This window comes from Pagrus pagrus (assembly GCF_965226575.1).
Source record: "Pagrus pagrus genome assembly, chromosome: 19".
NCBI lineage: Eukaryota > Metazoa > Chordata > Actinopteri > Spariformes > Sparidae > Pagrus > Pagrus pagrus.
Window position 1 is genome coordinate 26,684,382 of NC_140203.1, and position 22,428 is coordinate 26,706,809.

General features: G+C 38.8%; 1 protein-coding gene across 1 annotated transcript in view; it reads right to left on the reverse strand.

Annotated features, from left to right (window-relative positions):
* Window positions 1–1,099: 1,099 nt before the first annotated feature.
* The window catches only part of dcc (DCC netrin 1 receptor), a 341,027-nt gene continuing 319,698 nt past the window's right edge, over window positions 1,100–22,428 (reverse strand). The window contains exon 29 of the mRNA XM_084383879.1: window positions 1,100–10,488. Coding sequence (XP_084240005.1) covers window positions 10,399–10,488 — 90 coding nt within the window. The 3' untranslated portion in view covers window positions 1,100–10,398. The remainder of the gene's footprint in view (window positions 10,489–22,428) is intronic.

Below are 22,428 nucleotides of genomic sequence, written 5' to 3' on the forward strand. Positions count from 1 at the left end.
TGCCAGAGGCCTGCCAAAGGCTTGTAGATGGCTATCAAAGGCATCTACTTTAGTTGAAATTGGGCAAGGGACACTTACACAAATATTAGAATTACTGCATGTATATATTTGATCCAGCAGATTTGTTCACATTTTCAGAAGACCTATGATAAATTAATTATTGAACCAAACTTCATGAATGTTTTTGTGACAAAGTAGTATGTGTTCCACTCATTCCATCACCAAAATTATTTATAATGTCTTATGATAATTGTTACAAAACATCCTTATAACTATAGGCACACTGAAGCACATAAGTATGTTTATAATGCATTATATACATCAGGGCTCAGTGAGTAATGATAACTGTTATAAAACATTCATGAGTGCTTATAACTATGGTTATTCAGCATACATTATAAATCATTATAAATATGTTCATGATATGTAATAGACATGGGCTTCATAGAGTGTTGCTAAAAAATAACCTTATTATGCCCTATTGGTTTTTAAAGATTGTTTTATTGATTTCTGCCTTCAATACAATAGCAGAGGGCTGGAATTAAAACCAGGCCCTTAGAGGAAAGTGCTGCTCCTTACTGTAGTGGCCCAAGTTCAATTCCAGCTAACCCTGTTAGTAAGTGCATAATAAAGGTTGTAATTACCCCTAAAAAAGCAAACCACTTGCAGCAAAAGGCATATTGACTGCTGATAACAGAATAGATAGTCTTATTCATATTAATAAGCATGTTATAAAAACTAATAAGGGTCTTACGACCTATTAATTAATGCTTATTACAATAACTTCAATATAAAGCATTACTCTTTTGATTTCAACAACCCCATGACCTTTCCTCTTGCACCAGCCTTAGCATTACTGGTAAGACTCATAGAATAGCCGAATCATCATCTTGTTGTTTGTTGCAGTCAATGCTTTCAGATTGGCTGGTATGAACACTGCAGCCTCCAGGGGACATAAGCAGGACTTCACGGTGCTTCCCATTGTTTAATAAAGTCTCCCTACCCCACCATTTCACATTCAAACACATTTTTGACCATGCTGACGCCCAGCACATTTATCTGATGAAAGATGTGATGCATAGTACAAATCAAACAGCAGTTTGCTTTTGTATCAAAACTTTATTTATCAAACAAAAAGAATGCACCATTGAAATAACATTTCTATAAAAAAGGACCATGGGACTGTTCTACAGTGCATTACAAAACCAGCAATTGTATACAACATTGTGGATAGAAACTTCGCTCTTCTTCATTTGAGATACAACATCCTCATCATCTTCATCATCACCACCATCGTTTTCTCTCCGTCACTCAAATGAACAAAATGTACACTAAATATTGCAGTCACTAAGCTAATTTGGTTATAATGACACTAGGATTGGACCTTTTTTTAAAGGATAGAGACTGTATTTACTCAGAGCTGTCCATCTGTCAGCTCCTCTGTGGAACAATGGTGTTCTGGAAATGAAGTAATTGTCTGTGTGAGGAGATAAGGGGGGTTTTAATTTGGCCCCTTTCACCCCGATGAGATGAGGTCCAAATCATTTTTTAGTTTTTTCTACCCCATTATTTTCTTTTTGTAAGCCAGTGGCCTAAAACTGTCTGTGCTGCAGCTGACTGAGTCGATTTCACACCAACATCAGGCCACTTTCAAAGTCAGCACAGCCCTGACCAACTTCACTTCCTCTTTTTTGACCGTGTAATTTGTCCCTTTTTTGATCCTCAGTGGTTCCCACACAGGAGTGAAGCGCCCAAAGAAAGAAGTTAATGAAGTCGAGTTTCCCTTTGAAATGCAGGAACAGAACCTCCGTAGCTTTCACCTTATCAGGTCGGGCTGGTGTTTCTGAGTTTCACACAGTCACCACAGGACAAGTCTTTACAGATAGAGGACAAGGTGTTTATAAAGGACTTTCCTGGTGTGCTTCTGAATGGTTTATTCCATTAGCTACCGATCACGTTTACTTTCCTGCAGAGCTTTTTCTGAAAAAGTAGCATCAGGTTTTATGTCGATTTCCGAGCTTCCAAAGACATACAGTATTGTGGTCATGCAAGTGTAAGAAGCCAAACTCTGCATGGTGGTGCATTCAAGGGAGCTCAGATGGCTTAGAATTCATCATCATCTGCCTCTTATAAAAAAAGACAAATTAATGCATCATGTCTACAAATCACAAAGGTGCCAATTAGAGCTTGACTGATCAATATATTAAATTATCACAGTTGTATTACATTGGTCTGCGGATATGTGGGAAGAAATGCCCGAGCAGAAATGATATGTTTGAAGTCAGGTAAAACATTAGATATTGTTTGACAAGTATGTTCAGCAACTGTAAAATACCCCAATATGGAACAGTATATATATTGGAAATAGATGGATCAAGGGATTCTTAAAGGCTAAGTACTACTTACTGTAGTACTACTAAATATATGGAGAAAGTGGTATTGACTCCTTTGTGGCTCTACAGGAAGCTGCATGTAAGAAGAGTCCAACAGTGTTATAGGAGTGACAAGTGGACTGCTACTCAAAATCCAACATTACCCACAATGCAATGTAGTCACTGAGTGACATCACTATCGGCAATTTAACAGATTACATGCAGCTTCCTCTGGAGCCACAAAGGGCTTTGTACTATTTTTTTTTTCACATATGTGGCAGTACTCCCCAAGAGCTTTAATGGCACTTTGATGTGTTAAATTGGTGGAATTGCCCTTGAAAAAATATATTGTTCAACATTTGTTTTATTCGTTTTCAGATTTTTAAACTCTGGAATATAGATTTTTACTGGCCTAAAAATGTAGTACTGTTCTGGCTCCACTGCCTGCATTTGAATTGATCACGTAAGATATTGTCTGTCTTTGTTAACTTAACCATTTACCTGACAAACTGTGTCATCTGACAATCAAACACAGAATACAAATAGTGAAACATGGACTTTGTGCAAAGGACGCTGCGAATTCTTGCTTTAAAAAAGTCTTCAAAACAGCTCTCAACTGCATTACCTTTGACAAATGCAATAATTTTGACTAAAAGTTGGTTGTGATGGAATATCTTAAACAGGATTTCATAAAAAAATAAACATTTAAGGTCCACCCAGGAACTGCCCTCTTTGTCCATATTAGGATTTCCTTGCTCCAGATGGTAGGTCAGGCATTAAACCTCTAAACAACAAAGAGCCTGTCGTTATTCACAGGTTATAGATATAAAGGATAACTGCATAGATGAGATCAATCTACAGATTTTAGACTGAAAAAAAAAGAAAAAGAAAAAAAAGAATTACGTGGTGGTGACTGTGTGTCCTCAGAGTGACCTCATTTGGTGACGAACCATTTAATCATTCATTAAGAAATTTTCTACAACATCGTTTAAAATAATACTGAAACCGTTTAAGACAATAAATGGAAGAAAAAAAAAAGAAAAAAAACAAAACAATGGCACTTCAGTCCTCTTTTTCATTTTGTACTTTGCTAAACTAAATTTACATTTGCAGAAATACCACATGGTTATAAATAATAGATTTAAAGAGCACTCGGAATAAAGTCGTAATAACAATAATAATAATAATAATAATAATATATTAAATTTGATTATAAAAAGTTACTACTACTCTAGTGGAACTGTACACTGTAAAATACACATGTAGAGCCAACAAGAAAAAATAACAAGAAACCCTTATAACATGTGGCTGTTGGAGGCCTGGGTCAGACCTTTGAAGGGAAGCGTTTGTATTGACACAAAGAGATGAGAAGTTTTGTTCGATATTCAGTGTTCAGATTTAACAGAAAAATGGAACAAAAGCCCCTTTTAGTTTCCTCTGGTTCCCTTTTAGTTCCCTGAACTACCTTTTACATTATAGCTGACAAAAACAAACCAGAATTCTTTCATTTTCACATGATGGTCTGTTTGGGGATCAGATGAAAAAAAGCTCAGTTAAAGCAGAGTTTAACTGAGCTCATCCATAAGCCAACATGTCTGCATTTATTTTTGTGAAAGTTATGTTACTGTTGTGACAGTTCCAATTGTTTTTTTTTTTTTTACTACACAACAGTGACACATTTACAAAAAGCTGCAACAAAAGATCTTTTTGCTTATTGATTATTCTGTCTCAATAATCATTTCGTCCATAAAATAGAGATGAGAATAGCTGCAGAAACAATGAAATCTAACTGATCAACTCACCTCCTAAAGGCAAAGTTCACCCAAACATTTTAATTCAGATGGAAATCTGGGAAGTTTCGTAGTCCACAGGACATTTACAAAGCTTCACAGCAAAACAAACAAAAGTACAGTGGGGAAAAAACAACCCTTAAAAAAAAAAAATAAATAAAAAAAACCCAAAAAACATAAAAAGGCTCCATACAGCTCATCCACTGTAATTCAAGTCTCTGGAAGCTCCGAGATCCCCCAAAATGATTTGAAAAGAAGTTATGCACAGTAGAGCTTGTGCACCAACTTTAGATGGGATGCACACTATGCTTTTAGCTTAGCAGCTACAAGATTTCTGCTTAAAAAGGGTGGAGATAGCATCTGTTAAAATGAATTTTGGACATTGAGGCTTTCAGAGACTTGGGTTAGGCCTGACCAGCTGTAAGGAGTGATTTTATTGTATTTGATTTTGGGGGTTGTTTTTTAATGTTTTAAAACAAGTCCCCAGCCACTTCAGTTGTTTAGGAGAATGCTGCAACACTGTTTTGCTGCAGACTTTCCATTCGATGGGGGCTAGTGAATAATTTTCATTTTTGGGTGGACTGTTCCTTTAACTAGGTCTCTAAAAGTTTGTTTCACACTAGAAATGAGTGGCTGCTCAAAAGGAATAACTGAAACTCATTTGAAATAACAGGTGTTATATTTAATGAACAATATACACAATCTGGTGAATGAGTCTGAGATGTAGTGATGAAAAGCAGAACTGTCCATCTGTGGGCTTGTCTTTACCTGTGTTCAGTGGTTTAAATATGAACATATGTGATGTAGATTAATTAAGATTAACTGTCTGGCAAAGAATTATCATAACTGAAAGATATGTCAAAGTGTGTCAAATCCGATCAGTGGCACAGATGCGACCTCATACTTGTCTATAGTGAAACACAAATCCAAAGACCTGCTGTGTTGCTTCTGCTGGTAAGTAGTCAGAATATTTTGCCACTGCAAAAAGGCTTAAGATTTGATTAATGAGAAACAACTATTTTCTCTAAACAATTATAATCAGGTATATTTCCCCTGCATCCAAATAGACTTGTTTCAGTGGTTAAATGAAGCTCTAGTGAAAGTTCAGACAGGAAGACTCTTCTTTTGCTTGCTTTGGCCTTTAGTTTATTACTCATACCATCATGTCATTCACTCCTCTGACGCACGCTCACAACATCCTAATTTGCTGCCTCATTGATTTCAGCTGTTTACATCAGCTGGTCACATCTACCCAATAGCACAATGACACACCTTCACCTTAGCCTATCATCTTGCTGCTATCCTTTTTAAATATGATGCTCTCTCTGCCTTTAGTTCACTCATGTTGCTGTTTTGTGCGCCCCCTCCACCTCCGCATAGCCATCCGGTCTTTGCAGATTCAACAGCTTCTCTAGGTTCTCCAGCCTTCCAGTTGCAGGGTCACCTGCCACCATCACCACCAGTGTCTGGACTACATAGGAGGATTTTTCTTGCTGCTGCTCAGGGCAGATGCCCCTCCATCAGAAAATCTCCCTGAAGAGTCTAAGCGCCAAAGAGCCAAAGACTTTCTAATAAGACTCAATTATTGCATCATCTGTTGTAATGAACATTTTCTTTACTTCATTAACTTGTCTCTCCTGATTGAACTTACATTATTGTGTGGTGATCTGCCTTATTTACAAATATCTATGGAAAATAATTGAGTATATAACAACTGAAAATAAGAAGTGAGACAATTTCACTCAACTGACAGAAGCTTTTTGTTATGTGAAGAAAAATGCCTCTTTTAGGCTGAATCTGACTGATGAGGATGGATGTTATTTTTTTACAGTGTGTGTCACTCCGAGAGCGATTAGGAATTTTGCGTCTTGCTCAAAGACACTTTGATGGACACACCGGCAGTTTAGTGGATCTGATCTGTGATAATTATCACAAGATTCAGCCCGTCTGATGTGTGTATTTCAAGACAGCTGCTGGAATGTTGCATCTGTGCCACTGAAGTAAAAGAAACCAGTCTATCTTTCAGGTCTCGCTGTTTAAAAAGGGACACAGCGCTTTTGGGGAAAATTCTCAGCAGAGCAAAGTGTCTCATCTGTTCCCGGTGCAGGAGGAACAAATTAACATAACAGAGAGCGCATTTAAAATTTTCACAAAGACTTCAAATAAAGTGACTACATACAGAGGAAGAAAATAAAAATGCTTAGGTGAAAAGTAAATGCATGTAGGATGTCTAATTCATCTCAATGACAACAACAACAAAAAAAACCATTAGGTCAAATGAATGGTGATAAATATAATGCTTGACACATTATGGTATCAAGAGATTTCTGACTCAAGAATGGAAAGACATTGTGTATTATAACCAGATGTGTTGATGAATGAAACTGAATAAAGGTGAACAGAAAATTTTCTCCATTCAGAGGAGATCAAAAGTACACAGCCTCACTGATTTCTGAAGGTGACGGTCATCAAATATCTCACGTAAACTGGACCAAACTGCCATTTCATGTTTAGCTCACTACATATAACACGTTTGATCTTTCTGGTCATTTTCCCAATCCTCCATCACTTTTTTAAATTCATTTCCTTGTCTCATGTGGCGCCTTGACAATAATGATTTAAATGTGGCCATTTCCTCCACTATTTCTTCAGCAGGTGACTCTTAATTCTAAGATGTAGGAGCGTCTTCAAAATCACCAACTGAGAAAGTTATGTGTTGACAATGTTGGATCATATATCTGCTGGGAGTATCAGGTAGCTTGATAATGAGACTGAATTCTCCTTTCATCTTGGCCATTTTCTGGGTTGTTTGGCATAACCAATCCTTGGGGACTGATGTATCTGTCCCTTCAGTGGTTGCCAAGTGCATTTATCTTGAAATGTGTTATGTTATTTAAGGAGTTCTTGTGGTGTATTTCTCCAAGCAGACTATAGTTGTCAATGTTCAGCTTCATTTTTTTATCTTTCTTTTTTCTTTAGAGGCAATTTGAAGGTCTGGAACCACGTTTTGAAGTTTTTGCAAGTAGATTTTTTATGTAATGACATTTAACGTATGTCATCTATGAAGGAAGGAATCAATCTAAGAAATTATGGATGATTTAGGCATATAAGCGTAATTTGAAATGTTCAATGCAATTTACATTTATTGGGCTAAAAAGTGCAAAACTACCAATCCGATCATTAAACTATGATAATTTCCTCTGCTTTTACATTTCATCCCCCCTTTGACATTGAAAAAAAGAAATATCTTCTGTCAACAAGCCATTTAATTTAGCATTTACTGTTAAAATCAGATTTTCTGTCTTTAAATCAAATGTCAGTCTTGCCGGGCAGTGTTGGATCATTCCATCTACCTGCAGCTCTTCTCTGCTTTCTGAAGGAGGAAAAGAAGTGCAAGCAGAATGAAAGCATTTGCCACAGACTGGATGTATCTCCCAGAACACGCTGATGAGTTTGATCCTCACACCGGCCGTCTGCTTACGTTCGTTCACCTTTCATCCCCACGCTCGTTCTGCAGAGACGTTACCTTTCCATCCCCTCTGTCCCCAGGACTTTTCTCCACAGCTGTAACGACCCAGCAAGCGTGAGCTTGAATCATAATATTTGAAACGCTGTTATAATGAATTCCTGGCCTCATTCCTCCGTGCCCTAGCTCGCACATACAAACCACCTCTGAATATCAATTCACCTTCTCTGCCTGCGCTCTCTTCTCTTTCTCTCTCCCTTGCTCTCTCTCCCTCAGGCATTTCCCTTTCATCACAGAAAGATAAAGGTCTGGAAATTACAATATGGTGACTGAGGTGACACAGTCAAATATGTAGCATACTGGTGGCCTGTTTTTTTCTCCTCAGCTGATTAATGAATCTTTTGTCATTTTAAGTTCCTGCCTTTCTATCTATCTTCACAAGTTGTTAAGTTCCATTCTCAGCCCACAAATCTGATTTTTTTTTCTTAAAATGAGAGAGGTAATTCAACCTCTTCCAATTATGTCTCTATTGATTTATAAAAAAAGAAAAAAGAATTTCTGCAGTAGTATCAAAAAATCTTCTCCCAATGAGTACTTCAATGATCTGAAAGCACAATTTTATGAAAACTTTATAACAGACCATTAATTCTCACGCTAATTCTTCAAATCAGATTTTTTTTTTTCCAGCTGTCAATAAAGCTCTAGTTGTTTGGAAGAACTGAAAGGCTGATACTCTCTTCACTCCTGTTACAGAGATCATCCTGAAACCAAAATGCTGCAGTTCTCATTCCCTTACACCAAATGGTTTCCTCATTCCACTTTTTAAAGTAAGTTAAACTAAAAAATGACACAAATGAATCTCACCATACAGTTAATAATTACAATTTGAATAAACATTTTTTTTGATGTGTTCAAAGGATGTAGGTTATCAATTTCCATGGTGGCTCATGACCATTAAAGTAGCTCTCTGTGGAAATGTGTAAAAAAAAAAAACTGATTAAAAAAACCACCATTCTGACAGGACGGCAAATGTAAAAATATACTTTGTGAAATATGCATTATTTGCGTTTATGTTTTTGTAACTTTTTTTTCTTCTTATTTTTGTATAAAAACAGAGCGCCCTGAAGTTAACTCAAAGTGAAGCTGGCGGTTTTGCAATTGTCCCGTCTGGGTTTTCAAAGTTGACAGAGGTAAATGTGTGTTTATCTCATGAAAAATAAATATGGATTCATCAAAAGCAGATTCAAATACACATACTGAAGAAACCCAAGATCATTCTCCTTGTCATCAACAATGGCTGCCCCACTACCATTTGTAATCTTAATAATAATACTAATAATAATAATAATCAATACTTGACCCTTCATCCCATGCTCATCTTCACAATTGCCTCTTCCATCACAGCAATGCCCAATTCTATTTGTTCCTACTTTGACAGGAGCTCTTGTGGTGTTTTAGTGATTTCATAACTAAGATTATAAAATCATTATAATGATCTTATAATTGAGATTATAAGATCACATGAACAAACCTACAGCTGTCCAAAAAGCGAACAACACAGTCTTCACTTAACTTTTCTCCATTTTGCAGATGTTCTTCAGCACTCCAACCAGCAGGGGGCACAGAATGTGACATAGTGCAATGTGACAGATATGAACAAGGAGAAAAAACAAAGACTGTTACAAGACATTTCCCAAAATGAGAATTTGGCAACAACACAAGTCCTTGCAGGTAAAGATTGGAGTTTTTTTGGGATAGAGGAGAGTAAAGGCTTGGTCAAGAGCAGCAACAGACTGAGTCTATAGAGGTTTCTACACAGTCCTGTAAGAGCTGGATCCAGATCCAGATGATTTAGACTGGTCTAGAGATTATCACACTTGTTTCTTTAATCCCTTTATTTTTTGTAAACCTCACGATCCATACGTGGAAGGGCTGCATGGGTTGTGGGTGACGGTTAGGTCAGTGAAATCATACCAGTTTGTTCAAGACAGGAAAAAAGGAATGACTGTGGAAAAATAGAAAGAGAATAGAGGAAATGCCTTAGATCACCTTATCTCATCACAAGATGCAACCTTGGCTTCCGGTGAGAAAAATAAAGTTTTGGTGAAACTTTGGTGGCTGAGGATTTGTTTTCTATTTCTTACTGTAGGTTCTGGTTGCATTTTCAAGCCATATACATATCCTGTGACTGCACAATGTTGGAATACCCAAACAAAAAAACAAAGACAAAAGGAATACTTCCAACAGCGTTCAGGAAAAATAAGTGAGGTACAGTCACAGTAACTGAGTTGTGGATTACTCAGCGGAGGAGGACGCTAATAAATACCACAAAGAAGGAAAACAGGAGGGATCTGACAACTGTCTTCTTTTTTTTGTGATAATCCCATCATCCTGTGTCATTGAGTCAAGGCGCTAGGAAATGGGTCTTTCTAGTTTTGTGTTTCAGGTTGAAGCAGGGTTTCAGTTTGAACTCCTAAAGAAACCCCTCCACCCTTGTCCTGGTCTTGGAGCTGTTGCTGTGCTGCTATTGTGTTTATCCTTTTTTTTTTAATTCCCTTCTATCCAATCCTGGTCCTACCACAGTAGACACTGGTAAGGATTAGTAGAAACCAAACAAACTCAACCCAGCACAGATGGAGGTCTGATTTCGCAGAGGTGTCTTCAAACCAAGATCCGTTGCCGCCTTTAGTGAATGGACAGCGGGTGACATCAAGGCTTGAAGAAGGGTTCCAGACTAGACCATGGCTGAGGGCTGGACTGGGGTCATAGATTAGAAGGCGGAGCCAGTAATGGCGTTGAGCTGCTTCATCAGCCCTTCTAGACTGGCCATCTGCTCTGAAAGGTCGTCCTGCTCATAAACCTGAAAGACAATAAAATTAGCACATGTTACATAGCCATGAGCTTTATCAAAATGTGTATGTGTGAATAAATCTGTGTTGTAACTCATAGGTTATTGAAAGCATGTTTTAAGTCTGGAGTTTGATGCCTACAGTTTATAGTCAGTGGCCCTCATTTATCAATCTTGCGTGAAAACGGGTGCAGATCTGAGCGCAGAATTGGTCTTACGACAGGACACGTGTGATTTATGAAACATTCGTATCTGACCAATCCCAGCGTACGAATGATCGGGTCTTGATAAATGCGGCGGCTGAATTCGATCGTCATTAACATGTTACGCCCTTAAATATTCCTGGTTCGGAGGCCTCGCCCACTGAGGTCAAACATGGAGAGAAGAAACACTGGCAAGAAGAGAAACTTTTTGGAGATGGAGAGACAAATGGGCATTGGCTCATCTGGCTGCGCCGGCACATCAGAAGGCACTCCATTCACTAGTGCAATGTTGTGCAAAACTGAACAGGCCATAATAATATCGCACACTTTCTCTGGGGTATACAGCAGCGTTCCCCCTACTGGTCCGAGACAGAGCCACCTGCCCTTCAGAAACGCGAAGCAGCGCTCCACTGTGACCCGTGTGCGTGTGTGCGCACTATTGAATCTGCGTTCCTGCTCTGTAGCAGGGTTTGCCAGCGGGGTTATTAGGTATTCCGTTAGAGGATAACCCTTGTCACCTAGAAGAACCATACCAAAATGTTTATCATCTGATACCTTGTTTAGTTTAATGCAATTTATCTAGGGTAGCTACTTACCGAGGAGGTGACTTTGGCTCTGCAGTGCGCCCTCCTGCAGCCACGCGCCAACACAGCTGTTTTGAAATATAAAAACAGCCACCGGCCACCAGCCCCAGCCACCAGCCCCGGCCACCTGGCCACTACGTTTAAAAGTGATAGCTTGGCATCACAAATCACCTGTACATTTATCGAGTGGTAGTTTTTGCGATTGATGATGCGTAATCATTCATGGATGGTGCCTTCAGACGCACATGAGTGCAATCAATTGCTCCAACCACATTCGGAAACCGAGCAATCTCATAAAATTGCCTTTTCTATTATTATTTCAAATTTTAATGTGCAATAATTAGTTGTCATGTTAGGCTATTTAGCCTATCATATTGTTTTATTTTACAAAAAAGTGGTATCAGTAAAAACGTGGGCTTTTTTAATTTATTTTTAATTTATTTTGTTTTATTCGTTTTAAGAATCCATTTTGATCTGTTCTAAATATGTGACTGCTAATGCTTAATGACAGCTGAGGTTTGTTTAATAATTATTTTCAGACAGATTTTGCTGTGCTGCACCGCAAATCCACAGACTCAGATTTGCGTACACGAGCTCAGACCTGACGTGAGATCTGATTGTAGCTTCCGCTCACGTCCAAATTGATAAATGCCGAAGCTTGCGTGGAAATGGTCGTACGCACGGTTTTCTGCCGTACGTTCGTTTGATAAATGAGGGCCACTGTGTTTTATTTTTTGCTCCTGACCCACAAACTGATCCACTGTCCACTTACCTTGCGACAGGTTTCTGTCATTACAATGTATTATGGTCCTTTTCTTTATAAAAAGCATCAAGCAATACCTACTAGTTGGCGAATATTGGATTAGCTAACTAGATGGCAAGCTAACATTACATTGTTATTGCTGATTCGTGAATGACTGTCATGTGCGGCTTGGTTAGCTGCCCAAAAATTAAATTAAGTCATTTTGTTTGGCCAGCCATGCGAACATTTCTGAGAAGCTGACGGCTATTGCTATTTTTGAAATAGAAAAGAATTGTAAGCCCTGGTGTTTAGGAGCTCCAGGCGCAGCTGAACCATCGTTGGCACATCTTAAAGATACTTTGTTGGCCATGCTAAACTCCAGTGGCTTGCTAAACTTCAGCCCTGTGCACCCAGCTCTCAGCCCAATGCGTTTCTTATAATAAAACTACTTCAATATTTACTGATCTGAAGTATGAGTTCCCCAGGGCTCTGCTCTTGGCCCTTTGCTTTTCTCTTTATATATTTCACCTCTTGGCAAAATTAATTGCAGTTATGGAATACATTTCCACTGCTATGCAGCCGACCCTGCTGTCTCTGGGCTGGCTGATGCCTCTGCTGTCTCTGGGCTGGTGGACAACTCCTCTATCCCTGGATTGGCTGATGCAGGTAGGTTTGTACTTGGTTTGGTTTGCTTCCTGGATTTCTCCGGTTTTGTTTTTACCTTTGACTGCCTTGTGTTGTTCCATTATTTTGGATTTTATGGATTTGGACTTCAGCTCTATTTTATTAAAGCTCGCCTTTAGTTCAGTTTTTGTCTGCCTGTGTGTCTTGCAGGGTCCCATTCTATGTCAACTGACAATTACTGAGTGACTACCTTACCTTTACTTACCCTTTTTGTGTCTCTAAAGTAAACCAGTACAGTATACTAAGGAGTTAGTATTGTATTCCCTCATGACTACTTTATTATCCAACCGTTTCTTACTCTCAGATTCCTGCAGATACTTAATCCATCTCAATGAACTCCATGTCTGATTTTATTTCAGTCAAGAGTTCAGTCAATGCTGCCTGGAAGTGCAGTGCAGACTTTTCTATCTATACATATAACTGAATAAAATAAAGGGTGACTGTGTTGACTGTGATGGATTATTTATAAGTAGCGAGTTTCAAGTATCTGCAAGTTGGCTGAATTGAAACCAATGGCTGTTTAAAGGAAAGAGAACAAAATAACAATGATCAACAGGAATGCAATGTTCACAGGATTTAAATGGGCTAAATTAGGTATAAAACCAGTGATAATATCAATGTTCACAATCTGTGTTACATCAGGTAAGAAAAGAGTTTGCTTCTGAGACACAGAGACACTGCATTATCGCCGCAGCTGCGGTTCGCCAATTCTCTGCCTTTGTTTGTTCAAACAGAACCAAGCAGCTCCGGCGTAAAGACGAACCAGAGTGTAATTCACACAGAAAGCCAGCGCTGCGGATCCGAAAGAGGCGTGACGGTACACGTTATGGTGATGATGTCTGTGTGTTTTTTTCAAAGTGTTTCCCCCGGTGTCCTCCTGTTAATCTAAACATGTACCCGCTGACTGTTTATAATCATATGGATGCTGTTATAATGTGTTGTGATTGGGATCCTGACCCACCAAACATCCTGGAAAGTTAAATTTTTCTCTAAATTGCATAATTGTAATTGTGAATTACATAATCGCCATCAGTAAAAAGGACGCTGTCTGACTCTTTCACTCGCGAGGAGGGAGGCTGTTTTCTGGGGGAAAGTTCACTGAAATCTCGGTTGGGAGGACTGACCGTTGTGATTTTTTTTGACAGCGACAAACACATGGTGAGTTTAGTTTTTTGCCGCGGACAGACACTGTTTTTCGGGCAGAAATGTGACGAAGAGTCGGTACGACAGACAGGATGACAGACAGGATGACAGACACTTCTCCATGTATAACTGCAGTATTTTTTTCCTCATATAAGTTGCCAAAGACACAACCAGTTACTACGTTACTGTTGTTTGGTCCTGTAACGTTGCTTTGTGGGACATTTCTCTTTATTTTGTTGAGTGAAGGACCTGTATAGTTATCAGACAGTGAACACCATCAGGTCGACACGCCCTCGCTCCGCGCCGCCGGCTTATCCATTCACACTGGTTCTACCTCTGATACTACCTCTGATTCTACTTCTGACACTACCTCTGATTCTACCTCTGATTCTGCCTCTGACTCTACCTCTGACTCTACCTCTGATTCTGCCTCTGACTCTACCTCTGACTCTACCTCTGATTCTACTTCTGACACTACCTCTGATTCTACCTCTGATTCTACCTCTGATTCTGCCTCTGACTCTACCTCTGATTCTACCTCTGATTCTACCTCTGATACTACCTCTGATTCTACCTCTGATTCTACCTCTGATTCTACCTCTGATACTACCTCTGATACTACCTCTGACTCTACCTCTGATACTACCTCTGACTCTACCTCTGATACTACCTCTGACTCTACCTCTGACACTACCTCTGATACTACCTCTGATTCTACCTCTGATTGTACCTCTGATATTACCTCTGATTCTACCTCTGATTCTACCTCTGATACTACCTCTGACTCTACCTCTGATTCTACCTCTGATACTACCTCTGATTCTACCTCTGATACTACCTCTGATATTACCTCTGATTCTACCTCTGATTCTACCTCTGATACTACCTCTGATTCTACCTCTGATACTACCTCTGATTCTACCTCTGATACTACCTCTGATACTACCTCTGATTCTACCTCTGATTCTACCTCTGAAACTACCTCTGATACTACCTCTGACTCTACCTCTGATACTACCTCCGGAGGTGCATCAGAGGCGCAGCGAAATTTCACCCCTCGCCGCATCTGAGACTTTCACACAGAGCAGGATGCAGAGAAGTGGCGCAGGATCCCCGCACTAAAAGGGCAGTGTGAATGGTTGCACTTAAATCCTGCAGAGACTGTGAGAGAGTCACCTCTGAGGTGGCTGGCTAAATGCCTCCATCTCTGAGTATGGTTGTGTGACGGTCAAATGCACATATACACAGTCTTTTAGGGTGTTATATTGAATGTGGAATTCATACATAGTTTGTCTTTTCAGTTGGAGAAAAATATTCAATATTATCCTCAAATATTTCTCACACTTGAATTGAAGGGTTTGTGTTAATGCATGTGCTATACTTGTACTGCATTATCAGTGTACGTATACAGTCACTTTATAAGTCCTTTACCATAATGCACTGATCCGCATAAATATAGTGCAGGTACTGTGAATTTGAAAAATTGTTTGTTTGCGTTGTATTCATGGCAATTCTACTGTAATGACACAATGGCAGATAACTTTATCTGGATGTAATTTGAGCTTGTTGTTGTTAAAAATGAATGATAGAGAAGTGGTAGGAGTTAATTTTGATGAATTTGTTCTCACTGTGTATGTGTACTGAAGATTAGAAAATATAAATAATTTTTCATTAAAGGTCCAACAATCTGTATGGCATATGAAGGGTGGCCTTTTCAAAAGTCAAATTATAAAAACAGTTGAAGAGTCAATGACACTTTAATCAACCTTTAATTAATCAAACATTTTATTCTTGAATTCCTAACTTTTCTTTCAGGTTTTCAGTTTCCCAATGAAAGGGATACTTTTATTTTTTAAATGAGGCATATGCACTGTGGTTTTCCCTCCAAAGAGTCATGAACTGTTGATCCAGATCTGAAAATCCGATATCAGACTGATCCAGTTAAAGCTTTTAACCTGACCAGACATATCAGCTTGTGAACACTTTCTACCCAGGGACATCTCCCCCTCCAGTCATATATAGATTTTTATACTGCCTCCATTTAAAACATCAGTGGGGCTCAATCAGGACACAGTAACAGCATTCTGAATCCACCAGCAGCAGCCAGTTTACCAGCTATACTGGACAATTTCATTAATGGATGATGGTTGATCTTGATTTAGATTATTATATGGACTGACTTTAAGATTGTAAACTGCAACATGAAATGTCAGGGATTGCTTGAACTATCAATGTCCATCAAGGTACTGGTGCTGGAAAATTAGCTTTGTCTACATACATATGTACAGTACATTGGACACTGCTTCTGCAACTGTCAATTAATCTCTGTTTATTTGTTTTTTTGTAAGTGACAAGTACAAATAGCTAGCCTAGCAACAATGAGGGGATCATTTCAAAGTCAAAACATCTTAACTTAATTATCTGTTTTAAGCTTTAAAAAAAAAAAAAATCAAGATTACATTTCCAAAACACATTTTAGGTACTTCAGGTGTGGGACATGTTTATTTTCTGTGTTTTGTTTCTTTCTTTGATTCATTTATTAGGTCCTGATACATGTTTTTATGTCTTTTTCACTTTTTCATGTAGTTTTATAATCTTTTATAAACTTAGTGGCGATGAGTCTATTTGGTTAAAACTAGGGCCGGGACTTTAACATGTTAATTAAGATTAATTAATTACACAAAAATTAAGTGAGAACGTTTCTCACTGGATGAGTTTCAGGCGTACCGATTATACTGGAGCACAATTATTTAACGAGTTAAAAAGCCGCCGACACTGATCACTGCCCATGGATCTATAAAGTTTAAAGTAGCCTGAACGCAGTTCAAACCGACCCGGTGCCTCAGCACTGCGACCAAGCTTTGATAAACACACCGGATCTGCGCCGGTTTACAGTATCCTCCCGCCGGTCGCTACTGTTTAAAAAGCGCTCGTTGCAGTGGAGCTGAGAACAGCGGAGTTTCCTCTGCTGCAGCTGAACAGCTGACATGTGGTCAAGACGTACTGTAGGTAGCCTACAGACCTGTCACTGTCTCATGGTGCATAAGACTTCAACCTCAGAGCTCTCTGTCTTCAGACTGTCCTCACCTGTCCCTGAACATCAGGGAAAACATAGAGCTGCCTGTGTTTTATTAATGTTTACATCAGGCTGAGTTCAACAAATCAGTTTATGCTACTGTGATTTAAGTAGTTAAATACAGTAATCATCATAGTGTAGTGGCAGGAAAGACCATTTACCAAATAACATGTTTCATTGTGCTGTGCTCTAAAAATAAACTAACAAACTAGTGTAGAGTCCTGTATAAGGAATGTTCAGCTTAAATTTTCCCCTTAAATTTAGGTTCTCAGGAAAATCGCATCTTATCAGGTAATTGTTAATCGATCGATAAGGTCCATCAACTAACGATTAATGAATTAATCGATAATTTGCATCCCTAGTCTGTTGGTCTTGGTTAGGTCCCACCTTGAAAAAAAAAAAGAAACAATGTTTTGTTGCTTAAGCTTATGTATTCAGTCATTATTCAATGGTATACTAAAACCCATATGAAAAAAATTGCTTCTCACTGTTCTCAGGCCAAATATTTATATGCGATTAAAAATGCGATTAATTTCGATTAATTAATAACAAAGCCTCTAATTAATTAGATTAATTTTTTTAATCGAGTCCCGGCCCTAGTTAAAACCAAAATATTTCAACAACTGTTGGATGGAATGCCATCATATTTTCTTCAGTTGTTGGTTTCTGCAAGATAAATTTGGATAACCTTGCACAATTACCTGACTTTACATCTATCTCATCGTCATTGAAAAAAACGGGTTATGACAAATTAACTGCAAAATAATGACACTCCCATCAGTCTCAGGTTAGTTTGTGGTTAGTGCCAATATGCAAATGTTTGCAAGCTAACATGCTAAACAAAACATGAGAGCAAACCTACCCAAGTAACAAAGATGCATCTGGAAAACAGATTTGCCCCACTTTCACAAGACCTTGGCTCTCTGTCCCACGACCTGAAAAACACCTTATCCTCTAAGAACAAGGATTTTTTTGGTCTCAACCAAATCTGAAGGTAAAAGGCTACAGAGAGAGCTAATGCCTGGGCCTCAGACACTGATTGTGGGTGATGGTGCTGTGAAGGAGGTAAAAAGCTTTTGCAGCAAGAAGAACAGCAGAGTACTCTGTTTTACCAATGATATCTCAGAAAGAATTCTGGACATCGTTGCTGAACATCCAACAGCGAAATCTCTCATCTCTCATTTTACACACAGGGGCCTGTGATGTTGTGAAGCAACAATCAGAGGACTTTACTGATCTGATGAGTAAAGTCAGATCTCTCCATACTGTGGTGTTTGTCAGTGACTATCTACTGACTTTCGGAAAGAGATTCAGCAGATTGTTGATGTTGAACAGATGGCTCAAAGCTACATGTGCCGCTCAATCAGTGAACTTTATTGACAATTTTAAGATTTTCTGGGAATGCAGACACCTCTTTAAGGCAGATGGATTTTGCCTCAACAAGTCAGGAGTAACATATTTTACTCTGTGCACCACACATCAGTTCCGACTGCCAAGGACAACAGGCGAGACAAACCAAAACAACCGATAAGACAACACTCGGGAGGAGAACTGCTACTGCCTGACATATTTTTAATACATGATTTTATCATCAAACACAATGTTCATTTTATGTTTTTAACTGAAACTTGGATAGACCAGGCTAACAGGGCAGCTGTTCGCCCTCCAAACTTCTCTTTCATAAGTGTTATTATTTACCTGTCTGCTACAGTATTATGTGATATATGTTTTATTTTGTTGCTTTTATGCACTGTATGTAAAAGTAATGTGTAATATGTACGTAATGTGCTGTGTGGACTTGAACGCCACACAAGTCTTTGCAGGTTTACCTGGTGCAACCTGTCTTTAGGTTCCAGTCTTCTGTTTCTGCACTCCTGGTAAGGTTGATTTGTGTTGAGCTCTGCAAAAATAACTGATTTTATATGTAAAAACATATTTTATTGGTTTCATCTGTTGCGATAAGCTCCTGACAACGATAACAAATGTTTGTGGAAAAGTTGGTCTGCTTTAAATGTATGTGGAGGAAGTTGCTAAACAGCACTCTGTTACTTCGCTAGCTAACATTAGTTTTGTTAGCTGTACGTTAATGCTGGCTGTGTAACAAAAGTGTTTAAACTGTGAGCAAGTCTCTTTAATTGTATATTGTTTCAGTGCTTATTGTGCTGCACTGTGGAATGAGAGCTGGCTGTCTCTCATCTCTCATCTCATTATCTTGTCTGCTTTTCCTGTTCGGGTCGCGGGGTGTTGCTGCTTTATCCCCCCTTTTGGGGGGTTGTGGGGCTACTGGGTCCTAATCCAGTTCTCATAGGGCGAAGGCCAGGGTACACCCCTGGATGAGTCGCCAGCTCATCGCAGGGCCAGAGCTGGCTGTGAAGAACCTTATTTTCTTCTGTTCACCATCAGGTACCTGCGATGTGTTTTTCTCATTTAAATGTTGTTTAGTTTTATACTACATGTAAGAAAAGAGAGACTGTGCAGGTGACAGTCTGCTGTTTCTGCACTTGTGTCTTTATTGTGCTGCACTGTGGAATGAGAGCTGTCTGTGGAGAAACGTATTTTCTTCTGTTCATCATCAGGCAATTAAATGAAACCGACTGTGGTGCCACCGTACCAGGTACAGGAGGTGTGTTGTCCATGTGTCCATCTAAAACCAACTCTAATACCATGACACAATTTGATCCAATCAATGACAAAAACCTGCAAGACATAATACAACATTTGAAATCTTCCTCCTGTTGCCTTGATATTTTACCAGCAGGGTTCTTCAAAAAAGTTTCAGACTGCATGACTCCAGATCTGCTTCAGATTGTCAACATGTCTCTTCTCTCAGGTGTCTTCCGCCAAGCCATGAAAACTGCAGTCATTAAACCACTCCTGAAGAAGTACAATCTAGACACATCAGTAATGAATAATTATAGGTCCATATCAAACCTCCCAATTTTAAGTAAAATCATTGAAAAAGCTGTTTTTCAACAGCTGAGCATTTACTTGGCTTGGCTTGGCTCTTCTTGACTGTTTTGATGTCTTCCAATCAGGATTTCGATCACATCACAGCACTGAGACCGCTCTAGCCAAAGTCCTCAATGACATTCATTTAAACACAGACAATGGCAAAATTTCAGTCTTAGTATTACTGGATCTCAGTGCTGCGTTTGACACGGTCGACCACAATATACTACTGGACTGACTGGAAAACCGGATGGGACTCTCTGGTACAGCACTAAATTGGTTTAAATCTAAATGATAGAGAATACTTTGTGTCTATAGGTAATTACACATCTGAGCAGATGAAAATGACAAGCGGAGTACCCCAGGGCTCCATTCTAGTGCCTCTGCTATTCAACATTTACATGCTTCCTCTAGCTCAGATAATAGAAAACAACAAAATATGTTACCATAGTTATGCAGATGACACAAATCTACATAACCATCTCACCAGGGGGCTATAATCCCATACAAACGCTGAGTAGATGCATTGAACAAATTAATGATTGGATGTGTCAGAGTTTTCTTCAGTTAAACAAAGATAAGACTGATATAATTGAATTTGGAGCCCAGGAAGAACGACTAACAGTCTCTGCTCATCTTCAATCTGCAATGTTGAAAACTACAAACCAAGCCAGAAACCTCGGTGTAATCATGGACTCAGACCTGAATTTCAGCAGCCACACTAAGACAATTACAAAGTCAGCCTACTATCACCTTAAGAAAATATCCAGGATAAAAGGACTTATGTCTTGGCAGGATTTGGAAAACGTGTCCATGCATTTATCTTCAGCAGACTCGACTACTGTAGCGGTGGCTTTACAGGACTCTCTAAAAACTCCATCAGACAGCTGCAGCTGATTCAGCACGCTGCTGCTCGAGTTCTAACAAGAACCAATAAAGTAGATCATATCACTCCAGTTCTTAGATCTTTACACTGGCTTCCTGTCAGTCAAAGAATATATTTCAAAATCCTGCTGTTGGTTTATAAGGCGCTGAATGGTTTCGGGCCAAAATACATTTCTGATCTGCTGATCTGCTGCTACATAATATGCCATCCAGACCTCTGAGGTTGTCAGGTACAGGTCTGCTTTCAGTCCCTAGAGTCAAAACTAAACATGGAGAGGCGGTGTTCAGTTATTATGCACCACATACCTGAAACTCCCAGAAAACTGCAGGTCTGCTCCAACTCTTACTTCTTTTAAATCAAGGCTGAAGACCTTATGTTTGCAATTTAAAGCCTTAAAATTGCCTCAATGAAAGGCAGTGGCACTGTGACTTTTATTCTTAAGTCTTATCTCTTTTAAAACTTTTCTATTTTAGCTTATTTTGCTGTTTCTTAACTTGTTTTAATTTTTTGTTTCTTAATGTCTTCCTACTTGTTTTTAATGTATTTTAGTGTCATTTTTAATTTCTTTTAATGTAATGTTATGCCCCTGTAAAGCACTTTGCCTTGTGTCTGAATTGTGCTATATAAATAAACTTTTCTTGCCTTGCCTAAACAAAGACAGTGTAAACCTTAAACCTGCTGAATATCAGTATGTTAGCGTTTACATTGTTAGTATGTTGGCAAAATAACATTTAGCTCAAATCAGTACAGCCTCATGGAGCATAAAATAACTATAGACGATTAAACCCTTTCAGTTGTCTTGTTCTTGTTCTCACAGTAATAGTCTTTGGATGTCTCCCCCTACGTCTGTAGCATTTATAATGAGAGTACAAATACTTAATAAATGACTTATGATACACTGTAGTTTTTGGCACAGATCTGATGACAATTTAAGCGTTTATTAATGTGAAATATTTGTCAACAATTCCCTGTGAGCTGTTTTCATAATCTTGCTCTTCACAGATTTTTGTTAAAATACCATCTAATTGTTTTGTAAAAGTATGTGAACATATATTTTCCTTACTGGTTTCTGTATTTTCACTTTTCTTCTGTTTTCCTCTGGTGTGGCATCCCAACATGTGACATGATTCTCCCTTCAGACATTAATGAATGAAGATTCACAGGAAGAGTGAAGAATTATACCTATACAGCTGTCCTTTATCTGTGTACTTCACACAGAGTGTGATTGTTTGACCTTCCACTCTCACTCTGAATGAGACCATAAAAGCCCATCTAGAAGCCCCACACTGCCAGGTATTTTCCACTTCCCACAAACAGAAGGCTTCTATAAAAATCATAACAGTGTATAAAACCCCCACCAAATCCCATGACCTCCCGATCTCATTGGTTAACCAACAACAGCAGAGTTTAACCGAGTCAGTAAATGCTTCGTCAATCGATACGCCGTGTTTTTCTTTGATTTCCCGTTATCTCTGATGGCCTGCTGACCTGGATTCATGCTCCTCTATAATCCATCCCAACACAGCAAAGTGTACAGAGCAGACTCTGTGTCAAACTCTGTTTCAGACAGACACATAAATCTGAAAGCTGTGTGAACACGTCTCATGGTTTCTGTCCACATATTCCAATAGCTTTCTTAAAGTTCAACACTGAAACGTCGACTACTACTAATACTTTGGTTTATC